General features: G+C 35.0%; 3 protein-coding genes across 3 annotated transcripts; 2 read left to right on the forward strand and 1 right to left on the reverse strand.

Annotated features, from left to right (window-relative positions):
* The first annotated feature begins 957 nt into the window (after positions 1-957).
* On the forward strand, positions 958-6,057 carry LOC129897721 (protein ecdysoneless homolog). The gene is made up of 5 exons (XM_055973052.1): positions 958-2,257; positions 3,153-3,473; positions 4,187-4,320; positions 5,056-5,219; positions 5,535-6,057. The coding sequence occupies exons 1-5, from the start codon at positions 1,119-1,121 to the stop codon at positions 5,712-5,714; spliced, it is 1,938 nt and encodes a 645-aa protein (XP_055829027.1). The 5' UTR covers positions 958-1,118; the 3' UTR covers positions 5,715-6,057.
* Positions 6,058-6,364: 307 nt separating this feature from the next.
* On the forward strand, positions 6,365-9,437 carry LOC129897737 (nicotinamidase 1). The gene is made up of 5 exons (XM_055973053.1): positions 6,365-6,641; positions 7,711-7,894; positions 7,973-8,106; positions 8,226-8,411; positions 9,027-9,437. The coding sequence occupies exons 1-5, from the start codon at positions 6,486-6,488 to the stop codon at positions 9,141-9,143; spliced, it is 777 nt and encodes a 258-aa protein (XP_055829028.1). The 5' UTR covers positions 6,365-6,485; the 3' UTR covers positions 9,144-9,437.
* Positions 9,438-9,795: 358 nt separating this feature from the next.
* Positions 9,796-13,981, reverse strand: LOC129897705 (kinase-interacting protein 1). Its single transcript, XM_055973051.1, has 2 exons — positions 13,527-13,981; positions 9,796-12,485 (listed from the first exon to the last, which is right to left on the reverse strand). The coding sequence occupies exons 1-2, from the start codon at positions 13,618-13,620 to the stop codon at positions 9,796-9,798; spliced, it is 2,784 nt and encodes a 927-aa protein (XP_055829026.1). The 5' UTR covers positions 13,621-13,981.
* Positions 13,982-19,784: the final 5,803 nt, after the last annotated feature.

Below are 19,784 nucleotides of genomic sequence, written 5' to 3' on the forward strand. Positions count from 1 at the left end.
GACTCTAGTGCAACAAATTCAGATACAAAAAAGATGGAGACATTCGAGAAAATATAACAAGTAATAAGGTAACAGGGCAAACTCTACCTGGAGGGAGCCGAAAACAACGATAAAATAAGGAAAACTTACATAAATATACAATATTAAAAAAATATTTACCATCTATAGCAATAAAAAAAATTCACTGAACACTTATAATACATTTATAATACAGTTTTAATACATATTGCAGAGAACTATTTATAAAACATATATAATACAAGTTTTATAGATGGATAATACATTTATCACATACTTTAATAAAATTATAATATATTATGTTAGTTTCTTACTACACAAACATAATATATATTTTAAAACACGGAAAACTTACATAAATATACAATATTAAAAAAATATTTACCATCTATAGCAATAAAAAAAAATCACTGAACACTTATAATACATTTATAATACAGTTTTAATACATATTGCAGAGAACTATTTATAAAACATATACAATTCAAGTTTTATAAATGGATAATACATTTATCACATACTTTAATAGACTTATAATACATTATGTTAGTTTCTTACTACGCAAACATAATATATATTTTAAAACACTTATAATACATTTATATTGTATGCATAATTCACTTTTAATACAAGTGTAGATTTATCATAGTATTGCTATAAATGGTAATAAATAAAAAATATTGCTAAAATCGATAATTAATTTTTAAAAAGCACTCAATCACGTAATTTTCCTTATAATACATTTATATTGTATGCATAATTCACTTTTAATATAAATGTAGATTTATCATAGTATTGCTATGTATTACTATAAATGATAATAAATAAAAAATATTACTAAAATCAGTAATTAATTTTTAAAAAACACTCAATCAAGTAATTTTTCCATAAAATAATGTGAACACAATACACAAGCTGAAATGGGCCTTGATTTATTATCCAGCCCATTTTCTGCCCGACCCAAATAACTAACAAAACCAATATTAGGCGGGACGGAAATTTCCCGATTTCTCGAGCTTTCACTCTTATTACTTGTTCTTCGAAGTTCCAGAACCTCACCGTCACCGGCGATCAACTTTCCGGCGACCCAACATCCAACCATGGAGGATCAACACCCTTACGCCGCCACTTCCGCCAACATCTTCTCCCAGAAAAACTCCCGTCCAGCAGAAGACACCGTATTCTTCTCCATATACCCAGACTTTTCCTTAAACCCCACTTCCCCTCCCACCACCATAACTTCTCAACTCCAATCCCTTCACCTCCAAATCCTCCAAACTCTCTCTCCTTTCACTTACAATTACATATGGCAACACGAACCTTTCACACTCACCCTCTCCGTTTCCCCCACCCCACCCCATCTCTCCGGCAAACTCCGTTACGGCGACAACCTCGAAGACGAATGGTTCGTAGTTTTCCTCCTTTTTATAACCTCAAAACACTTCCCTAATGTGTCAATTCGTGTTTGGGATAGTGACGGCGAGTTCTTGTTGATCGAAACTGCTTTTCATCTCCCTCGTTGGGTTAACCCGGATACAGCGACGAATCGGGTTTTCATCCGAGGTGGGTTTCTTCATATTATCCCTAATTCGGTAATACCCACAACCCCATCACTCCATGAGGCGTTAAATTTGTTAAGGAATGGGATTAGTACTAGAGCACCCGAGGGTGTGCAGCGTCAGTTAGAGAATAGGTTGAAGGAGTATCCGAATAGAGCTGAGAAGAATGTGCATAAAGTTAGGGTTAGGGTTCCTGTGTCAGTAGCAAAGGTGCTAAAGCATGAGCCTTGTTTGATTTCACTTGCTGTTGAAGGGTTTTACGATAGGGATATTGATACAATGAAGTTCGCAGCAAAGATGGAGACGTTTTTGGGGGATGGGGGTAGTGGGGAGGAGCTGGTTCAAGTGGTGGTTAGGATGTCTAGGGCAATGTATGCACAGTTGGTGCAGCAAACATTTCAGGCGCCGAAATGTTATCCTGCTTTGCCACCTAGGAGTGATGTGGGTGCTTATATGGAAGCTGAGCTGGGAATGAAGCTTGCTTGTGGAATTGAGATGATTTATCAGTTGAAAAAGAGGCAGGGCATGGAGGGAAAAGGGAGTACTTGGGATGCGTTTAGGCAGAGTCTAGAACGGAGTGGGTACTTTGATGGGCTGTTGCAAGGATCGAAGGAGTATAAAAGATTGATGCAGAATGCTGAGGAGTATTACAAGAATAGTTCACTGCATGCGAGAGAAAGGTATCTACTGTGTTAGTTTGTACAAAAGTTTGTTTTTTTTGGTAAAATTCTTGAAGATGCATATTGACAAAAGATTAGAATTTGGTACAATGGGATTAGATATATGGAATTTGGTGTATATATGTCTAATTACTTCCCTGCCCGGCGGGAGGGTGTATGCACTGGCTTGTTTCAATGATACTATTGCTAAGTAACAAACAATAATGTTGGTGACATCATTAGAACATCACTGATAATATCTGTAGATTGGGTAAACTATTTCTTAGTGTTCATAGTATCAGGATAATTTCTGTATGTCGGGTAAAATGTGGGCATTGCATTATCAGGATTTTTCTGGTGCCATTTGCAGCTTCACGAGTCCTAGGCTGGAAAGTCTCCTAGGTGTATCTTTGTAGCTATATTTCTTGATTTATGCTTCTTTCTTGGTGATACGACATCTTATGACCGTCCATCCATGGATTTTCAATAATGATTTCAAATTGTTGTTTACTTAGTTATGTGTCCTAGATGTCAAAGGAAAAAATTTGAAGCCTACATAGCAGAATTTGTGTATATACATGATACTGTATTTTGTAAACCTTTTACCTTATTTTATCAAAAAAGAAAAAGAAAAAACTGGAACTAGATTTTGTAAAGATCTGAATCTCCTAGAGAAGTTGTTATTCTTTGAATATTTACTTCTTGCCTTACTGAAATGAAAGCTTCAAAATTCTATGTAAGTGACATAGCCATATTGTTTACTAAAATGGTACTTTTTTTCTCTCTGCTTGATTTACCATTTTCTCCTCTTCTTGTTTAAAATGCTGATATTACTGTTTTTATGATTCTTGTCTGAGACACCCTTGTGTGTCATAAGTACTCCTTAACCTGCTGCTAACCAATAATGAAAAAGCAGTGCTACGCTAAGTGCTCCAGTGCGAAGAATAGATGAGATCCTTGCCCTTCCTGAGTCTGCTGATGACTTTAAGGATCAAGAGCTACCACCATCTGATGATGATTCATGGCTTTACGGTGGGGAGGATGAGCTAAATACCGCTCTTCAAGAGAGGCAAAAGGAGATGGAACTTTACAATTCAAAAAGGAAACAGAAATCAAAAGAGCAGGATGGACCCAGCAATTTTTCTGATAATTTTGATCTAAAAGATATATCGAAGTCTATGCAAGCATTTGTTACCAAAGTGGCCAGTTATGAAGGTGCAGAGGTTCCAGAAGACAGGTTTTTGTCCTTAATTTCTCTCATTCAACACGTGGCGTGGCATATGCTTGGTTTCTTTTATTTTATTTTTACTGACGAGAAGTTGCATTGTAGCATCTTATAGTTATAGTTTGGATTTGTGCTATTTTGATTTTACTTGATAAGTACAGTGATTGTTTTTGTACGTATTCTGGTGTGCAAGGGTAAAATTAGATCAGATAGTTATGAAGCAAGAGATTTGGTCATCAATTTGGTCATTGAATATTAAGCTCCTTGAGATATGAAGTCACCCATGTGGGTGGCCGAGTTGGTTGAGCAAGTGATCTCCCAAATGGGAGGTCACAGGTTTTGAAACCCCCTGCACGCTTTCTTGGCCGAGTTCGTCACACGGGGCTTGCCTAGTGCAATTTACCATTTCAGTGTGGTTTGTGGGCTATTACATTGAAGCGGGGTTTACCTTGTGTGCACCCGAAGGGTAGCGGATACGGGTTCCCTTGTCAACCAAAAAACATAGATATAAAGTCAAAGGAGGGCTAGTTTGGTAAACCCAATCATATCTATGTTCTTTTTTAGCAGCACCTTCGAAAAGGGGTGCAATCAGTGAAACTGTAGGATGGATGCATGTTCTCCTTTTTATCATTAATCCCCCACCCACCCACCCACCCCCCAAAAAAACAAAAAAACCATGTGTCTCTCCGCCAGTACCTTATTTTGGCCTATCCTGTCTCCTATAGGAATGTAAAGGAAGTGGACTTTGATGTGGATCGCTTTATGAAAGATATGGAATCGTTTGTGAGGTGTCAGGGCAATGAAGACACTGGCAGTGATGTTGATATAGAAGAAGGGTCATCATCGGATATGGAGTTCGGTGAGTGAGATATTCTTTATTTCTTTAAGTCGATCTTTTTGGTAGCAAGTAAAATGTTAGGTATTAACTTTACATGCAGATTAGAATTTGTCGCTTATTTGTACAATCGGTGGGCCTGTGCCAACGAAAATTCCTAGTCTTGATGGATATCTCACAGCTTTTGGTTTATCTTTCAATTTTCCGACCATTATTTGGTTGCTTTTGTTCCATTTTTTTGGGGGTGGGGTGGGGTGGGTGGGTTAATCTTTTTCTTTGTGGGACAGGGTGGGGGATGGGAGACTTGCTTCCCGTAGGTTGGACTTGGTTGGGATAAGGTAGTGGGGTGCCAGATCATTTTCCTCTTTTGGTGAGGAGGTGAAGTGATAGTAAGAATGGTCAGTTGCCCCTCCACGACAGCTTCACCGTCCAATTTTCATCTGTCCACTATTGATAAATCTCACTTTTATATAGGGAAGTTAAGCAGGTAGTATCTCTCCCTCCTTCCTGTAGGAAGTAACATAGAATTGGTGAATTGTGCGTTCATCTTTTGAACTTCCCCTTCACCTATTTAACAGTCCCAATTCCTGCTAGAAATACTATTTTTTTTATTGGGTGGGTGGGGTTGGGGATTTATGGTCAAAATTATAACATGTTTACACATCAAAAGGAAAAAAATCATCTTGTACATGCCCCCCCCCCCCTCCCTTAAAAGAATGCTGAGTAAGAAGAAAAACTGACATCTATTGCACCATGCAGATGAATCTGAAGATGAGAGTGATATTGCTGATCCATTTGATGAGAGTGATATTGCTGATCCTTTCATGCATTCATATTCGGACATTCTGAATGAAGAACTGAAAGGCACCACGCTAAGTAATACCTTTGTCCGTGCAAATGGAGATTCCGCCAAGAAAGATGAGGTTAGTCTACACTTCCAATAAAATCTTATATGTTTACTGATCTTTCCTGGTGATCAGGTTTCAGCTGGTAGCAATATTCCTGCTATACTAAATTTACGGGTTGATCCAGTTGCCCCAAATCATTTAGCGTTGACAAGTGTTTTATGTGGTAGAGAATGGGTTCTTGTAAAGTCATGTGGCTTGTTGCTCGGATAGACCCCGCTATTCTATAAATTATAGACGGAAGACAGAAAACATGGAAATTGTTATCGTTCATTGCATTTCTATTTACGGCTATGTTGCTAAGGTCACTCATTGAACAAATATATGTATCAGGGAACATCTACTGCTGCAGAAAGCATGGAAGAGGAGTTCACTCCGATAGATGTGGATTTCAATCTTGTAAAGAATTTCCTCGATTCCTTTTCTTCGCAAGATGGACTTCCAGGACCTGCTTCTAACTTGCTTGGACTTATGGGTCTACAACTACCACCCGATGCTAGCAAAGGGAAATAAGCATATTTTTCTTGTGCAGTTTATTCCTCAGCTTAGCTTCCTTTTCACATGAGTCTTTTGATTGCAATTCGAGTTTTGGTATTCTATCTGAACTTATAAATAGACAGGTTGATGTTCTATATATCCTGTTTGTTTATGCTTCCCATGGAGATGACGACTCTGGCATAGCTGAGGTTGAAGATCATCCACACTCCAGTGTGCTTACGGGCCTATTCCCATAGTGAATCGCTTCATAATTTTTTCCTTTTTATTAGTTCAATGCTGCTGCTTCATATTTAAACTAAATTCAGTAACCCTATGCAAAAGATAAAGAAAATATATACAAGGTAAAAGGTTCGTCCAACGAGCATTTTGTATTCATGCATAGTGCGGGAAAGAGTCGGCGCTACAAGGGGCATTTTGTCATTCTCTCTTTTTCATTGCCTTTTTTCTAATGGCAATCTTTACAAATACTACGTAGTAGGCAAGTTAAACTTCAATGGACAAAAAAAGTCGAAAGAAAATGACTTTGACTTTGAAGCAACGTGTGTAGTGTTGTTTACAAGCATACCTAACTGACAATTATCTTGTCTCCGTAATTTATTAATTTAAAAAATATTTATCGTAAATAATTTATTTTATAAGTTGAAATCAAAACGAGTTTGAGGTGTAATATTACTCTATAAACTTTATAACTAATAGCTTTTTGTTGCGACTTTGACTGAGAACATCCATCGATCAATATAAGAGAAGGAGAAGACAATTAAGCAAAAATAAAATAAAATATCAGTGATGGGAACGGTGGCGCAAGAGGCGGCGATTGACTTTCTGAAGAGTGAAATTCCGGTGGAAGAAGATGAACCGCTGCTTCTCTCCGGCGACGTTAACACCGGTCTCGTACTCGTCGACATCGTTAATGGTTTCTGCACCGTCGGAGCTGGCAATTTGGTAAATTTATAATCACAATCATCTAATCTAGTTTCTAAAGCTTCCATATTGATGTATATACTTTTCTGGATTTATAGGAAATAGACAGCACACAAAAAAAAAAAGAATAAAAAACGAATTTTGACGAATCTGTATATTGCATCCGTCGTGTTCTGTTTGGATCGATCTATTTGGGGAGATTTGATTGTAAAACAAATTTACTTATTCCAAATTATTATACTATTTCTTCTACTCAATTTGCAGGCATCTCAACTATTTCTATGTACCTCTCACCACAACAAGTACCGTTTAACTCTATCTGCGGATAGTCAAAATTCATACTTTTCCTGCTCAACCAAAAAAAGGGGAGGAAATACTTTGAAATTTATTCAAGAAGGCGTTTGGACATAAAAATATTTGAAATTTGGAAAAGAATAGTAGCCTGTTTCTTATAAGTTGAAAAGAATAGCAGTATCTTTTTTCAAGTTTAAAAATGGTATTTGGAAATTGGAAGTCGTGTTTGGACATGAATACAAATAAGAATTGTTTTTGAAGAAAACGATTTTTTGGAGTTTTTCGAAATTTAACTTGAATTGTAATAATTCTACGTCCAAACAATTTTCCGAAAAAAAATGACAATTATAGATGACCAAATGGGACTAAAAATGGTATAATTTGACTTATGGTACACATATATACATACAAGGTTTCTGAGATGAGTGTGTCTGTGTAATGTGTTCATTTGTAAGAAGCAAAATATACTTTAAGGCCTTTGTAGCAAGAAATGGAAATTTAAATCGGATGTTCGAGGAGTTATACTTTAAGGCCTTTGTAGCCATTCTTCAATTATTTGTTAATGGAGGTTTTAGATTCTTCTTTTTCTTTTGGAAAGTATATTCTTGTTACTTCTAGATATTAGGCATAGAGTATTTACCAATGTAAATGTACGTTGAGCGAAATTCATGTGAAGTTAGGAACTTTTGGTTAGAGATGAAGCTATTATTACCAATAAGCAATTCATATGATCATTATTCCTCATATTGTTCATTTTTAATTAGATTGTGATTTTGTGCGATTTGCTTTGCTATAGGCTCCGGTGGCACCTGATAGACAAATTTCCGAAATGGCTGATGAGTCAGTTAAACTTGCAAAAATGTTCTGTGAGAAGAAATGGCCTATTTATGTTCTTCGTGATTCTCATCATCCTGATGTGCCTGAGCCACCTCATCCTCCTCATTGTATCACTGGAACAGATGAATCTGAGTTGGTTCCTGGTTAGTCTATCCTTCGTGTTTTGTCATTTCAGGTTAAAAGTGAGTTTTGTCAATGTGGTCTTTTATCATCATTTGCAGCTCTGCAGTGGTTGGAAAATGAACCAAATGTGACGGTGCGCTGCAAGGATTGTATTGATGGGTTCCTCGGATCGATTGAGAAAGATGGATCTAATGTCTTTGTAAATTGGGTGAAAGCTAATGAGATTAAAACTGTACGTATCACCATATCTCATGAATTGATCAAAATTTGTTTCCATTCCATTCTATCTCGGATTTGATCTCATAACAAACATTGACTGACCGCTCATGTTGTATGAATATGTTGGTTTAGATATTGGTTGTAGGGATATGCACGGACATCTGCGTGCTTGATTTTGTGTGTTCTGCCTTATCTGCACGGAACCGTGGATTTCTCTCCCCCCTGAAAGATGTGATTGTATATTCCCCTGGCTGTGCTACTTTTGATCTTCCAGTCCAGATTGCCAGAAATATAAAAGGAGCTTTACCTCATCCACAGGTGAGCTGATAAGTATTCACATGCATTGCGGAATGATATTATGTATATCACAGTGTCACTTGATGCTTTTAGTGTTCTTGTAATACTCAAAGAAATTACAACAACAGCAATAACATACCCAGTGTAGTCCCACAAGTGGGGTCTGGGAAGGATGGTGTGTACGTAGCCCTTACCCCTACCTTGTTCAGGTAAAGAGGTTGTTTCTGTTAGACCCTTGGCTCAAGTAAAGCATAATACTCAAAAAATTAGTGAACAACATATCCAGCAAAGGACAAATATGTTTTATTTGATCGATGATACGGATATTCTTCATATCAGAAAAGGAGACTACATATTTGGATTTGTGTTTGTCTATGAGTGTTTTGCTGAAATGCTCTGCATAATATTTTTCATGTCACTATTATCACTACACTTTCTCAACACAAGGTTATTTTAAGACTTCTTTTTAATGTAATTATTTCCTAAGACGAACTGCAATAAGTTATTTCCCTTTCAAGTGTATTAGGCTATTAGCCACCAAAAACTTGAGCTGTAGATACTCTTCTTTTTTACGGGAATAAATATCGATTGTCTATTGACAATTTTACCTTATCATTTGCTATATTTGCTGTGTAGGAATTGATGCATCACATAGGCCTTTACATGGCCAAAGGAAGAGGAGCGAAAGTAGTTTCACATATCTCATTTGACACGGCGACCAAAGGAGACATAACTTTGAACAATGAGATTTAGATCCATTTTCTCATTCGAAACTCAGAGGGAAACTGCTACAGCTATTGCAGACTTTTACGAAGATCTTCTTAGCTTGCTTAGTCTATATTAAGGTATAGAAAGATAAATATCTCCATAGGCATCTTTTCTTGTTCGGTTGGATGTGCTGTTAACTTCGCTTGTTCCGAAGTTACTAATACTTCTTCCATATTGTATTAACTATCACGTTTTCGATGCCAAATAAATTTGTCCATAGGCAACTTTGATTGTTTCAAAGCTACTAATATATGCGTGGTATTCTATTAGTTCTTGCTAGATTACACAGTCAATGCCAAACTGACTATTAGAAGCACCTTCAGAATCATAAAGGGGAAGTATTTTCAGTGTATGAAATCAACTATCAACTGAGTTAAGAGCTGCACCTTGAAGAATGGCACTGTTATATAAATTCTCTGTTTACACTAACTTACCCATCAATGCAATACATACAATTCCCAAAACCTTCTCACTAAGAACCAAAAAAAAGATAGAAAAAAAGAAGAAAAGTATAACCAACATTCCTTGCCTATCCAGATACATGAAAAAAATACCTGGAAAAGAATGAGAACAAAGGGGAAAACCTAAAAAACAAAAAAAAAAACAAAAAAAAAAAAACAAGATCAAGATAAAACATCTATAAAGGTACTCCACCTTTCAGGACCTGGTATTTCCTATTGTGATGAAAAAACGAACGCTTGCTCTTCTTTGCTTTGGTTCCAAAGATGAACGCTCGCAAAGGTATCCTTGACCTACTTGCTGAGTTTGTCAATTGTGGTTGACTTCCACCAACATCAAACTCATGATCCAGTTTTCTTAATGTCTTCTCAACATCTACTTGAAGTGTAGTTACATGCTCTATACCAGCTTCCAGTTCCTCTCTTACCTTGTTGTTTTCTTGTTTCATGTTCAAAACTTCACCTTGGAACTTTGCAGCTTGATGGCTACTGAATCTGATTTCATCTTCTTCAACTCCATCCTTTAGTGCTTTTGTAATTTCCTCCTGAATGCTGCATAAAGACGAGAACCTACGTTTCAGTTCATCTTTTAGTGACAAGCTTTGCTCTAACCATACGGTTAGCTCATTCTGAATCTCCCTCAGGTGTTTATATATGGGCCTGATTTCTGATTTCATGTCTGTTTTGGAGCTGCCCTCTTTTGTTCCCTTGTCTTTGAGTGTTGATATTTCACCCTGCAAATCTTGGGCTGTGGTCTTGAACTTTTGAATCTGATGAAATGCTGAGCTAAATCTTAGCCAGAAATCCAAGTTTTCGTCTAGTAATGCATCAATGCCCATCCGGAGTTTCTCTTCAACTGGCGAGAGGGATGAACGTTGATCAATCAAAATGATCTTCACATCCTGTTCATTCTCGTCTTCCTTTTTAGGCGAGTCTTCAGGTTTTAAGCTTCGATCATCAGAAGGATTGAGATCTTGCTGTTTTTCTTCTTTTGGCTCTGAACTTTCAAAAGCATTTCCTTGCACAAGGCTCAACTTTAGACGTAAACTTTCTATCTCTTCATCCTTCTTCGAAATAGCACTTTTAAGCTCTCTTATCTGCAACGTGACTTCGAATTCAGTATCTCTTTCTTTCTTTTCCATTTCAATTAGCTTCCTCTTTAATTCCTTGTAATTCCTGAGAATTGTTGTATATTCTGTTAAGAGGATCTTTTCTTTATCTTCCAAACCAGTCAACAGCATTTGCTGCCATGTAAGGTCATCGTCCTTCTCCTCGTCTTCCTGTGGTTTTGGATCATGATGAGCGCTATTTTCAGACTGAGATGAGACTCTCTCTTCACCTTTTTCAGCTGCTGTTGGCTCCAGAAGTTCGTCATGTTTCTTAGGGGTTTTGTTATCTTCCTGAACTTCTTTATCACTAACAACTGTAACAGGATCTTGTTCTTTCTTAACTTCACTTACACTAACATGATTTTTTTTATTTTCTGGCTCTTTTTGTGACCTGATATCAGCAAGATCCTCCTCTTCATCTTGAGATGAATCTGTCTCATCAACCTCTTCATCTGGTTTCACACTTGTCAATTTGAACGATAACTGGCCAAGACTGGTATGAGCTTCAGCAAAGTGAGTCTTAAGGCTGCTGTTTTGATTTTCGACGTCTTTGTTTAGATCCTGAATACCCTTCAACTTTTCCTCTATCACGGTCACTCTAACGTTCAGATTGTGTGTATCCTCGGTTAGAGTAGCTGCCTTATCATCTTCCAAAATCTGAATTTGTGTGTGGAGTCCACCGGCTTCTGTTCTTAATCTCTCAATAAGAACAGTTTGTGTTGAAACTGCTGTTTCTAAGCTGACCACCTTATTCACAAGCTCATCAATCTTCTCTGCCAATTGTGTCACTGTTAGAGATGACATAGAGCTTGCATCGAATTGCTCGTTCATCTTGCCATGCAACGACTCTATTTGCTCACCGACTTCTTCTTGGCTAGTGCATTGTGATGATGCATCTGTTACTTCAGCAGATTCATCATCTTTTTCATCTGGTTCTGTTTCATCAGCTGGATCACCTAAGTACTTTTGCCTGAATGACTTGAGTTTCTTACGAGCTTCTTCGATCTTCTTGAACTCATCTTTTGCTTCTTTGGCGGATTGTTCTTGTTTCTCCTGGAGCTGAGCCAACGTTTCTTGACACGATTTTAGTGCTGCTTCCGCCATCAAGGTCCTAGCCTCGTCATCCTCAATAACCCGAGCCTCACCAAATTCATCCTCCAAACTGCAAATCTTTTGATGCTTCTCTACAATCTGGTGCTCGATTTCCATCGTCTTAGCAATCCCACTTTGGTAAGAGCTTTTCACAAACTCTTTCACAGTTTGCAAAGACAGTATATCTCTCTGGAGCTTGTCAATCTCTTCAAGTGCCTCGTCTTTTGTCAAACCAGATTTTGGTGCTTCTTTGTTAGCATCTCTTGCTTTGTTAGTTGGTTTCTTGCCTAGAAATTGCTTTGTGCCTGTTTTCAACAGACCTTTCATGTCTTTAACAGGAGCCTTTGGAGGAACACTTGGTATATTTGCTCCACTAGTTGGTGTTTGAGGGAAACTCTTTGGCATTCTTGGGGTACCATAATCATCTTCTTCATCCATTGCTAGTTGAATCTGTTCTGGAAAAAGTGTTGCAATGGCGTTGTTGGCACTCTGCAATTCCCTCGACAACTTGTCATATCGTTCAGCCAATGCTCGATAGGCACGATAAGATTCTTCCACAAAGTTTATTAGCTCTGGCCTTTTCTTGTAGTACATCTCTGCTCTTTTAGCAAATGAATCTCCATCTTCTTCAATGAGCTTGATCACATCTTCTACCTTCTCTTCCATATCTGCAATGACACGAGTTACAATTAGAACTTCCGATTTCCACACTCAACCAACCAAATCCATTAGTTTGAGATGAGCTTAATGTACAGCCGACCCCACCTTGCTTGGGACTGAGATATAGTTGTTGTAACGAGCCAAAACCATGTTAAGAAAACTTTTAGAATGACACAAGTACAATTAATTAGAACTTCTGATTTCCACACTCAACTAGCCAAAACCATTGGTTTGAATGGAACGACATAGTCTGTGATGATTCATATACTCGATCCCAACTTGTTTGGGACTGAGGTATAGTTATTGTCGTAACGAGTTAAAACCATATTAAGAAAACATTTAGAATGACACTACAAGAGAACATAGAAAGAAAATGGCAATATGATTCGATTCTTATAGGTGCCAATATTCTTAATCAAATAGAAACATATCTTTTCTTACTAAGATTTTGCAATCCATATGTATCTTGAAAACTTTTTGATAATATTTTCCTATTAATTTGAAACTGTATCAACAATAAGAACATAAAAGAACTTGAAATTTATGACAGAAGATTTGCAAATTTGTCAACACAAAATTTTAGGTGCAAAAAAGACCCCTTTTTGTTCATCTAACAATAATATATCTTATTCACATTTGAACAATTCCATTCTTTCTTCATTTTTCCTCCTCAACAATCCAAAAAAGTACATTTTTTTAAAAACATTTGCTCTCTGTAAAAACCAAACAGAACAAAAAGAAGAATTCATCAAGAATCAGAACCCCCAATTGAAGTGTAGAAGGGCGGACTCACTATTCATCACGAATCATAACCCCATTGAAGTCAGAAGGGCGGGTTCATTATATTCATCAAGAATTTGAACCCATTGAAGCGTAGAGGGGCAGACTCATTATTCATCACGAATCAAAATCCATTAAAGGATAGAGTGACAGACTCATTATTCATCACGAATCATAACCCCATTAAAGGTACATGGGCAGGTTCATTTTCCATCAAATTTCAAAACTCGAATCATCATATTTCTCGGATATTGAAAAAAAAAGCATACCTTGAAGGCTTTGTTCTAGCCATTTGGATTGTTTGGTCCTAATATGGCTAGCAGCCCACCATGAATAAGCATTAGTTGCAGCTCTTTGTAACATTTTGAACCAATTCTTGATCTTTCTTTCTTCTTCTTTAAAAAAGAACACAAATCAAATATGAAACTCTTCCTCTTTTCTTCTTTTTTTCCCCCTACAAGAACAAAGAATATATCTTTTTTTTGTATAGGAAAGAGAAAGAGTTTCAACACATGAGAAGTTTTCTTGTTAATGAAAAATGTTAGGAAATGGAATCATAGTTGAAAGGGACTAACAAACTATGATGTTTTTTTTTGTTTCTTGTTTGCCTTTAATGTGTAATTATAGTTTTTATTGGTTGAGAGTTCCTTTCGCACCAAAATAAATGTTGGACCCTTCTCTATTCTTAAATAATTTACTACCTTTTTTCACATAACTTTTTTGTTGGGACAATAGCATTTTTAGACCCTCACTTATTGTTAAAGATAGATTTTGTCTTTGCGATATCTGATTAAACATATTTAGCTTTCAATTACTTCAGATGTGCACTTTTGATCCTTTTGCTTATATTTATTATCCGTCTCATTGTTTCATTACTCACGTGTTATGTTAAACTTGTAATGCGATACATTCCTCTTTACAACATAGATAATGGAAAGGGTATTAGTTCTTCAACAGAACCAAGTCTTCTCGCGACTGAAGATGATCGAGGAACTCGATCCAATATCAATAAGCCAAATCGAGTGAACATATATAGTGTCTTGCTGAGTTTTGCACCCCCAAAAGCCATGTTCTTCTCTGCATAATTCATCACCAAAGGCAGTTGATCGCGTAAGTGCGATTCATCTTGATTATGAATTTTACCTTTATAAGAGATCGGATTAATTGTTCATATGCTCGTTTTCCACTCTTCAATTGTTATTCTATATTTCAAGATAATATAATAACATGTCCAGTACAATTCCATGAGTAGAGTCTGAAGATGATAGAATATATGCAGACTTTATTTCTATTTTGGTGTAGATGGATCGTATCCTCTCATCGAAGGGATATTTCAGGATAAAAATAACTCTAAAAATGGTCCAAGTAAAACATATCTCCTACATTAGACAATCAAAATCACGCACTTCAATTTTTTGAAGGTTTTGATGAGTCGTATATTACAAGGATCAAAATTAGAATTTATCAATAATCCAAGGACCAAACCTACTATTTCCCTTCCTTTTTTCTTTTATGGCAAAACCAAAGCTAAAGTCATTGACAACCAATTATGAAATTAGATTATTGTGAACATGGCATCCACTGGCCTCTTTTTACCAATTATTGAAAATTTCTTCTTTTAAATAACTTTTAAATATTTATGTGTTTGCATATAGTACAAGTAGCTGCTTTTGGCCTGTCATTAACTAACTTTCGGTTACTTTTGTAAAAGAATTTTGCATTAATGTCCCTAAAATATAGGACTATTGTGTCAGATTACCTCTCCAAAGTAGTGATTTTACGAGTGATTATTTTACTTTTACGATATTATTCAAGAATTACTGAAAATCGTTTATTTTTTATAATAATGTCAAGTAAAATTCAATATCTCGAGTAAGTGTCAATTCGATATTCATTTCGAGACCTTGAGAATTTTGGATACACATTATGTACAACTTATTAAATGAGAAAGTGCTTCTTACCAAAAATTTTTATTTTTAATGATTGAATTTGAGATTTCTGATTAAAGGTATAATAATTTTATTTTTCTCATTATGATCGTTGATGGTATCTCAAGCTAGTCATTGAGGATTAATTAAATGTAAATTCATATCGAAAAATTCCCCTGAAACGCTCTATGATAAAGAAAAAATGACTACCTACATATTTATTCAAAAAGAAAAGAAATTACTAGGAGAAAACAAAGGAAAATCAAAGGATATTCATTACTTCCTCTCTTTCTACATGAGTTTTTTTTCTTCTTTTTTATTTTGGAAAAAATCAATTAGAATAGGTCTTCTTGCTCATAAAATAATCATTAAAAAAACAAGAGCCATGATCTCATGATACAACTATATCAAATAAATTATTCAAAAGAATAATTATTTAAATACAACTCATCATGATCTGAGTTTAGATATTTCCATAGCTGGGAAAAGGGGACCTATTAATAATATTCAAAAAAAAATAGTACTACTAATGTTTACAATTAAGGGTGTAAAGTATCTAGTGATTGGAATAAATAAAAAAATAAATACATATCCCACTTTCATAATGAACATTGAAAAAGAAAACTAGAAGCTTCATAGAAGGAAAAAGAATATGGCCAGGGAACTTATGAACTTAGACCTTTGCTGTTTGTTTTCTTTTCTCTCCTTAAAATTATAATCATCCACCCACTCTTTACCCCACCCCACCCTTAATTAGGACTGTACAGGGTAAACCGATAAATCGCACCAAATCGATAAACCGAATCAAACCGGAAAAAAAACTCAACTAGTGGTTTGGTTTGACTTGGGTTGGTGTTTGGAAAAAAAACCCGACCATTATAGGATTGGTTTGGTTTTAACTAAAAAAAGTCAAACCGAATCCAAACCGACCCGATTATAGATATACTACTTTTAAATTATGTTATACATAAAAATATTTATTAAAATGTAATTTATAAATATATTTTTAAAATTTTTCATAATTTTTATTTTCTGTCTTACATTTAGATTTGAACTTGAGAAGCCTATCTAAATAATATACAAAAAAAGCCCATCTTATAAAGTTATATTATAAAGTTAAAACTTCAAACAGTGTTCTGCCTCCATCTTATACGTTGATATTTTGTACTAGAACTCTTTTTAAGAAGCACTGATATAACTTGATCATAACATGTAGTGACATATTTTTTAGTGTCCTCGATAAAGGACAAGAGGCGAGAAACGGGACTTAAATGGTTTGAGCATATGCAGAGAACATGCACGGATGCCTAAATGCAAAGACGTGAAAGGTTTTATACATGGTTTCAGGAAATGTAGAGGTAGGTCGAAGAAATATTGGAGAGAGGTGATTAAAAGGATATGACGCAGTTTTAACTTACCGTGAGAACATGATCTTAGATTGGAGATTATATATGGAGGCACAAATTAAAGTAGGAGGTTAGTTATAAGATAACTGAGTGTTGTCTCGCTTATCCGTTCATACCATTAGTCGTATTATCATTCATAATATTATTCTTATAGTCATTTGTTCTTTGAGTTATTATATATATGTGGTTTCCTTTACACTTCGGTTATCGTTTAATTATGTGTAATGTTTATTGTTTAGGATGATTTTTCATGTTGTCTATAACATTTTATCATGACTTTCTTCATTTCAATCATTTATTTCATTATATGGCTTTGGACTCTCTTTTCTTTTGAGCTGGGGTCTATCAGATAATGGTAAAATCTGCATATGATCTACTTTTCTAGACCTACGTCTAAATCAAATTATGTACCTCGATTATTGTAAAATTTACTCATGCCTAATATTTACATCAATTAAATAAATGTGATGTATGTCTTGCTTAGACGTATTTATTACTTAAACCATAATTAAGAATAGGTATCATCATTTCAATTGTCAACTTTAAATTATTTAATTTGATATAAATATTGATCAAGTGCATTTAAGTATTAAAATGTCATGTGATTACAAATCCTTTCTGCTCATTTTTTATAAGTAAATAACACCAAAGTCGAATTTTATTACATACTACATATGTAATATCCTACTCTTATTATAAAAGGAATAACAGAAGATCTTTTAAATTAAACAAGATATTGATCTCTTCTTGTTCAAATTATGTAAACAATAAACCCTTCATTTTCAATATTTTTTAAGGACAATATTTCTAGCGACATCATATCAAAGTCGGTAGAAATAACGCACATTAGAGACTTTTCGATCTTGTTTTTGAACAATAGTCATTTTAAAATTTCAATTTTCACAAATAAAATTCAAAAATAGTCATCGCGTCGAGTTCGAGAGTTCTATTCCCCCATTAAGGCTACGAACTAATGGGCTTTTACCAATTTCACAGTTAGCCCCAAAGGGATAACAAGTAGGATGAATATTGAGCCCATTAATCAAAGCCCAACGCCTGTCGCAGGCTTCATAAACTAGCCCAATTTTTATACAGAAAATAAATAAATAAAATAAATAAATAAGTCATTTTGGCGCATTTATAGTCTGTAAGGCTGAACTTTTAAAATCAGCTTATTTTGAAATGTGTTTTCGAAAAAAGTATGTTTGGTGAGAAGTTATTTGCATTAGACCAATAATTTTTTAAAAACTCTAGCAGCAATTAACATTGGACCAAACCTTTTAAAATTGCCTTTGAATGAGGCTTTGAAGAAAGAGATAGAGGTTCTCAAGAGCAGATCTTCAAGAGCAAAGGTCGGAGATTAGGCTTTTGACGAAGTGGTAAAAGATCTTATTTGAATTTAGGGGATTCTCTAAGTGTATTTTTCTCAAAAGTGTTTAAGAAAAAAAATATTATTTTTCTCCAAAGTGTTTAAGCTATTTTTAACTTAAATTAGATCAACTTAATATTTTAAACTAAAATTTAGACGACATACAAAAACTATACCAGAAATATTAAAAGTTGCAAATATTATTATATCAATATAATGAATAAATATATTATAAAATATTAATTAAAATTTATATACTCCTAATTTGAATTTCAAGAAGCGTGTCGCATAAATCAATGCAAAGAAAAGATGGAGAATCCCACAAATTACTCATTTTTTCTTGGCATGTGATTATCATCAAATGGAATAAATCCATCTTTTGTTTGCGTGACAAAAATGTTTCAAGTGCGCAATTGAATTGAGAAAAGACAAATTGATTATATCTTAAATCACAAAAAAAAAATGTCATTTTTTATCATCAATAATTGCTTGGCTAAATCCATCTCGTGACACTTTTGCTTATCAACATTTACTAGGATTAGAAGGAACATCAATGAAACTGACATTTGCTAAAGCCACCAATCTCTTTTTGAAATTTTATCCATAAGAATCTAACTAGACACCTCAATAACTTTTTTTGAATAATGGTGTGGTCCCATCAGTGTGGATATCAAATAAATATTAAATTTCTTTTTTTACTCGCGATAATTTTACCTAATTTATTGATGAACCAATATCTTCGCATGTATATTATTTAAATTTGTTTATTCATGACGTTGAGTATTTTGCACTTTAAAACTCAGGTCACAACCTATAAACGGTAATATCATCACCTTTGACAACATGATCTTTTCTTGTTCACTTATGCTGGTGGTAGAAAGATCGACGCTTTGTACTTTAACTGTACGGTGGAGCCTTACAAAGACTTCGATAATTAGGAGATGCACTCATTTCATTGATCAAGGACACTTTCATTTCGATGATCAATGACACATGTAATCTAATTGTGGGGTGGTGCCTGACTAAGGTTTAGTAATTAAGATTTGCACTCATTTCATTGATCACTGACACCTGCAATTTTAACTGTGAAGTGGTGCCTTACTAAGATTTAGATAATTGAAAAGAAATATTCCTTAAAATTTATACTATTTTATTGATCACTAAGACACATCCTTGAAATTGAGTAACTTAATGCAATATCACTTAGACATATTGCAAGTAGGAGTATAAAAGAATTTATAGTTATCCAAACTATTCTTTGCACTAGTATGTGGTGAAGAAGCAACCAATCACATAGAAAATTATAGCCACAAATTACATCCCCCCTCCTCACATATCATAAGTGCAAGGGACACACAATTGTCAATGACCATTTATTTTATATCTCAGCATGTCCCATTGGCAACCTCAAATACCAAAAGTGGAGTCTATTTCTTTTTGTTTAACATCCCTTTAGCAGTAACCTCCTGGGGGAAACAGTTGGAAACTTTTTATAAAGGGCAGAGGAAAAGTAGGATGAGAACTTTTTGATTAGCTAACAAGGAATACATCAAAGCTAAACTTTTGTTTTATCACTTTTCACCCTTTAGTGGCAATGGTCACATGTCATTCCTGCAAAATATCGAGTGTTGGAATCAATTTGTGTCTAAAAGGGGATTTGAGACCAATACTAACAACAAAAATGGTCCAAATTCATCTTTTTTAGGCTCTCTTGGTTTTGAGTGGAGCAATCAACAAATGCACTCGTCTTTCCTAACTCATTGTAATTTCATCATTCATCATTATAAAAAAAAAAGACACACATAATCAAAGATCTTGCGTACC

This window comes from Solanum dulcamara, chromosome 1 (genome assembly GCF_947179165.1).
Source record: "Solanum dulcamara chromosome 1, daSolDulc1.2, whole genome shotgun sequence".
Lineage (NCBI taxonomy): Eukaryota > Viridiplantae > Streptophyta > Magnoliopsida > Solanales > Solanaceae > Solanum > Solanum dulcamara.